The sequence below is a fragment of the Daphnia magna genome, linkage group LG4, assembly GCF_020631705.1.
Source record: "Daphnia magna isolate NIES linkage group LG4, ASM2063170v1.1, whole genome shotgun sequence".
NCBI lineage: Eukaryota > Metazoa > Arthropoda > Branchiopoda > Diplostraca > Daphniidae > Daphnia > Daphnia magna.
This window is the reverse complement of record NC_059185.1, coordinates 5,584,840-5,590,575: the sequence shown is the minus strand read 5'-3', so window position 1 is coordinate 5,590,575 and position 5,736 is coordinate 5,584,840. Positions and strand designations below refer to the sequence as shown.

General features: G+C 44.0%; 1 protein-coding gene and 1 pseudogene across 1 annotated transcript; one reads left to right on the top strand and one right to left on the bottom strand.

The window, feature by feature from the left end:
• Positions 1 to 2,145: 2,145 nt before the first annotated feature.
• LOC123471111 lies at positions 2,146 to 2,914 on the bottom strand (annotated as a pseudogene).
• A 1,079-nt stretch (positions 2,915 to 3,993) lies between these two features.
• LOC123471110 lies at positions 3,994 to 5,484 on the top strand. Its single transcript, XM_045172013.1, has one exon. It carries the CDS (start codon positions 3,994 to 3,996, stop codon positions 5,482 to 5,484), a length of 1,491 nt encoding a protein of 496 aa, XP_045027948.1.
• The last annotated feature ends 252 nt before the right edge of the window (positions 5,485 to 5,736 follow it).

Genomic DNA, 5,736 nt, shown 5'->3' with positions numbered 1-5,736 from the left:
ATACAACTCTATGGCATGTTGATATTAACTAAATTTTTATTATTTATAGGATTAGAGAGTACGAAAAATTCTTCTCTTGGAAGTTTTTGACTTTGGACTTCCTTGCGATGACCCTTGAGGCAAGAAGCTTTTCCTGCTTTGTGTGGACAGGAACATTAGAGGCATTGATGTCTGAAACCAACAAGTGTCTTGCAAAGAAAGCAAAAAGAAACATTGATGTTGGTTATCCTCTGAGGGATGCTGAAGCCTCGTAAGAAAAAAGAATAGTATGAGTATTTGCTGCATCATTACTATTGTAATTTGTATCTTTTAGGTATCTTATTGATCCATTGGTTCTATTAATGGGAAAAAGAACGTTGTGTGGGTGTTGGCATTTCAATGCCCCAAAAAAAGGGTCAACTTCGCTGACCGAACTTCCGATCTGGCAACGTCTGGATGGGAGTTTGGGAAATTGGTAACGAAGGGCGGAGCTACGGATGACCTGAGCCCAGACGATCGACTAGTTGCCTACAAGACACACGTGTCCCGGCTCCCAAACTTACGTCTCGCCCTTAGTTCCGTTTTTTTCCTTTCGTTTCTCGTTTTAACTCACGTGCAATTGAGTTTGTGTCTCGATACTGGCAGGCAACCAGTATCTAATTTTCCCTTTTGACTTGTAGACTGTGGCCCTAAATTCCCTTACTATTTTCCAAGACCTGAGACGCACGATTGGCAAACGTGCTCATAGCAGGTTGTGCTGTTGTCTCGTTTATCGCAACCTATCCTGAGGAACACGATTGGCAAACGTGTTCATAGCAGGTGACGCTGTCGTCTCGTTGTCGCAAAGTGATCTTGAGGAATAAGATTGGCGAACTTATTCATAGCAAGACTTTGAACATTGCCACATCTGAAACATAATTTCGTAACCATCTTTACTGAAACCCTGAGGAACACGATTGGCAAACGTGTTCATAGCAGGTCACGCTGTTGTCTCGTCTATCGCAAAGTTATCTTGAGGAGTAAGATTGGCATCTTACTTATAGCAAGACTTTGAACATCCGAACATCTAGGCCTGTATGAGATTTGGCCCACATTTCGGTGGTGCCCTGTATGAGATTTGGCCCCCATTTTGGTTTGTGTAATTGGAAGCTTGAGGAACACGTATGGAAACGTGTTCATCGCAAGTCTCTCCAGCCCTAACACTCGATTGCTTATGAACAAAATACAAAGTGTAATAATACTTCCGCCTTTTCATTTATCTCGTGCGTAAGGCAACAAAATTGGTGCATCGACCGGGAAATCATGACTCGGTACGGCGGCCATTACGCACGCGACTGGTCATCAGGAAAGCCGAGGGAGTCGTTCCTGTTCATCCATTCTCATCGGGACTCCTTTTTTAACTTCCTTACTATCTCGTAAACGCTGCCTTCCCAAGTCCCGCGTGGCAGACGACCGATTAGAGAATCCAATAGTTCCGGCATCCAGCAAGATTTGCCAGCTGACTACAACTCCAGCCTAACGACCCGAACACTTATCTGTTGTTACCATCATATTTAAATTTACATTCGTTTGAAACTGCTTGTTGTCTGTAATTTAAATATAATTTCTGTGTTCCCTTTGTATGTAAAGATCCGTTGGTCGGCTCTCGGCAGAGTGGCCATGAATCGTTTGCTCAAACGCCCTGTACTGAACCTCGTTGGTCGGCTCTCGGTAGAGCGTCCACGAGTCCGTTTCCCGTTTTTCTTTGCCTCGTTGGTCGGCTCTCGGTAGAGCGTCCACGAGCCCTTTTCACGGAAATCCATGGCCGATGATAGGACCTTCAATCGTTGTTCAGTCAGTCGACTCTGGGCAGGAGTTTCTCCCAATTCACAAAGGGAGTATTTGGTTTTCTTCATTACTTGACGGAGGGTTGAGGAATCTCTTTTTTGTTTTAAAACATTAAATGCGTCCTGTGGTTCTGGCGAAGAGTGTGATGTTAAGGGTGTGCTTGGTCTGCTGATTGATGAACTACTTGTATGGAAAAGTGCCCGTTCAGCGACTATACTCTTTTTCTTCAATGTCTTTCCTTTGTCCATATTGATGGCAGGCCCACATTCAATTTCCAATCTTGTCAATGCAGTAGGGGGCTTTGGGCTTCCTGCTGAGGAACCACTTTGATCCAAGGGCCTAATACTGCTCTTCAGAATAATGCGTAGCAACGAGTTTATTATTCTCAGACGATTCCATTAAGGTTTCATTTGATATAACTTCTTCGGTTGGTTGATCAAACCTTCCAGTGATGGCTAAAACATTTTGTTGTTGCAGAACAGCGTTCTTAGCAACAACAGTTAAGTCATCGGTGTCAATAGCACCCTGTAATTGAAAACATGTGTTACATTTTACAAATTTATTGATGGGAATATCTAGAATTCTTACTGGGATGGCTGTTGCAGATACTGCGGGGTTGTCCAAGTCCAAAACTTCCTCGTAATACTTTTGATAGATTGGACGCAATATTCCATACTCACCCAAAGGGCCACCACCTAACACATTTATAAGTATTACGTAAGGCTAATTAAATGGTTCTAGGAAAAGTTTACCTGTCTCGGTTAAGCCGTTGTTGTAGTTTCGAATTGCCACTCGTGCTGCTGCAATAAAGTTCTTCAATTTTTTTCAACTTGTTCTTGTGTTTTTTCCGTACACTCAGGGTGATCATTGTGAATAACTGAAGTTATTTCCTTCCACAATGAATTCTTCCGTTCTTTGGTCACTGTTGATGAGTATGCTCCATTGAGGATGTCCTACGTTATGATAAAATCGAAATTAAAGTAATTCTTTAGTTCAAATGACATGATTCACACGGTACCTTGTATATAATAAAAGTTTCCAGCATCGTGTAAGTTTCCTTTTCAAGTCACACATCTCTTGATCTTTTTGTACCTTTTGGAAGACTCATTGCACAAGTTGAAAAGCACAAACGAAACTTAAAACCACTACACGGTCGACGGCTCAATTCTTGTTTACTCGTTTAAGTTCCTTTCACTCTCTAATAAAATGAAAAAGCGTCTGCTGCTAAATTAAGAAATATTTTCAGTAGGCCTTCTCTCATTGGCTCAGTTGCCAATTTCAAGTCAAGTGAATTTCCTAAGTCGAGTAAATAATCTTAGTTAAGTAAAGGAAATAAAGTGAGCTTTTTTTGTTCGGAATCACACTTCAACATGAAAATTAAAGTTTCGAACTTCAGCCCAATACTTGACTTAAGTCGTACTTAACTAAGACTGTTTCAAGTCAAGTTCAAATTAAGTCTTTAAAAAAGTTCTGAATTCGACCCCAGGTCTTTATCAACACGCTCTTAGTGAACTGCACAAACGATACGGAAACCCGCAGATCGTCTCTCAGGCCTGCATATCGTCCCTGTTGAAACTTCAGCCGTTCTGGGACAACGATTTTAAAGCACTGCGTGCCTTTTCAGCCGATCTCCACTCTGTCATAGCAACCTTACGGCTCGGTGGCTACGGAATGGAGCTTCATATCCACGCTACGCTTTCTCAACTTGTCTCCAAACTCCCACCAACCTTGAGAAGTCGGTGGGGAGAGAAAAGCTGGTCGATGCAGCCTCACTTATCCACTGTGGAGGATTTAGATCAATGGCTCGATGGAGTTGCTATGGCTGAACATTCAATCCGCGCTGGATCTACCGAGGTCCACCAACCGAAGATCCAAAGGAAGCCCAATGATAGTAGACATCGTGGTCCAACTAGTCATAACATCTTCAACACTACTACCGATAAGTCGACCGAGCAAAAAATATCAAAATGCCCAGGGTGTAAATCCACACACTCCCACCACCTCAAGGATTGAAGACAGTTTAAGGCAGTTCCAGTTGAGAAAAGAGCTACTATCGTGAAGGAATGCAACGCCTGTTTCCGCTGTCTGGGCCGTGACCGTCTCAGCCGAGAATGTCGTCGTACTGACAGGTGCAACCAGACCAATTGTGACGGTGTGCATCATCCCCTCCTACATGGTGCCCCACGAATGTATCCGAAGGTGGGAAGCCCCAAAACAACCAAATTCTCTGGTTCAAGCGCTACTGAATCGACTAAACGAACTCTGCTGCCGATCGTTCCAGTGATTCTGCGTGCCAACGGGAAGAAGTACCATCTATTTGCGCTTCTAGACGGTGGAAGCGAAATATCTGTTATCAGGAAAAAGGTCGCAACTCTTCTCGGATTAAAAGGCCGCATGGAACGAGTCGTTACAAGAACGGTTGATGGAGAAAGCCGACCGACTGATCATGAGATAGTGAAATTCAACATTGCCTCGCTGGATGGTCGTTTCAGCCTCGACATCATCGACGTACACGTGATGGACACTTTCCGGCTGAACAAAAACTCCATTGGCCTGACTGACCTTTCCAAGAAATGGCCACACCTTGCTCATGTGCCAATACCTTCGGTGCTCGATGAAGATGTTGCTATCCTGATTGGGCAGGACCACCCAGCTGCTATCGAGATTTTTGAAACTCGTAAGGACCCGTATCACCAACGTGCTCCCCGAGCTTATCTTACAGCCTTTGATTGGTGTGTTGCTGGCCCCGCGGCAAGATCCGATGAAACAGGTCGGAGTTGTTTTCATCTTAGCTTATCCGAAGACCGGTGTGACAACTTGCTGCAACACTTCATCGAGTTCGACACCTTCGGAACGAAGCCAAACGTCATGAAGCCCATCAGTAGAGACGAAGAAAGAGCTTGGGAAATACTGGGAGATACTACAAAACACAATGGCGAACGTTACGAATCCGGCCTATTGTGGAAGTTGGACGACCCGGCGCTACCCAACAACTTCTTTGCTGCCCAACGACGTTTTTCCAGCCTCGAAAGAAAATTTTCCAAAGACAATAAACTGGCCGAAACCTACAAAGGTGTTATCAACACTTACGTCAATCTCAAACATGCGCGTAAACTGTCTAAAGGAGACATTGATGCTGGGCCCTCAGGTCGAACATGGTACAACCCTCATCATCCGGTGTTTAACCCGAACAAGCCGGGAAAATGTCGTGTTGTATTTGATTTGTCCGCAAAATGTCACGGAATATGCCTAAAAGATGTTCTACGCAGAGGTCCAGATCTCCTCACAAATCTTGTTGGGATTCTTCTTCGCTTCCGTCAGTACGCTGTCCCAATCGTGGCCGATGTGGAAAAAATGTTCCATCAGGTAAGGGTGTGGGCTATCGACGGGCCGGCCTTCCGTTTCTTGTGGCGCGATCCGGGCTCGACGAAACCAGTAGACGTCTACCAGATGAATGTCCACCTTTTCGGCGCTGTCTCTTCTCCAGCTGTCTGTTCGAACGCTCTGAAACAAACAGTTGCAGAGCTAATATGTGCGATCATTTTCGCGATGGAATTGAACCCTAAACCTTCGGCGTACCGCTCCGATGCTCTACCATTGAGCCATAACTCACAGATTTTAATTTTCAATTTTTACAATGAGTTTAAAGGTAACATGTTCACACTAGTAATAATTTAAAGTTGCCAAGGTAAATTACAAAAACGCTTGTAAACTGTCAGTGATAACCGCAATAAAATGAATCAGCAAACATATTGTGTACTTCCTACCTCTAATGGGATTTTATCCACAATCATCTAGCGCCACAATCTGATGCTCACCCATTGAGCCATGATTCGTACGTAGACACGCACAATAACGTCTTGTTGCTTAAACGCAACTTTTTCCCACTTGTAAAGGATTGAAGCATAATCGATGTAAACGAAACAAAGC

Coding starts and splice junctions, on each gene's coding strand:
- LOC123471110 (XM_045172013.1), top strand. CDS start 3,994: ATGTATCCGAAGGTGGGAAGCCCCAAAACAACCAAATTCTCTGGTTCA.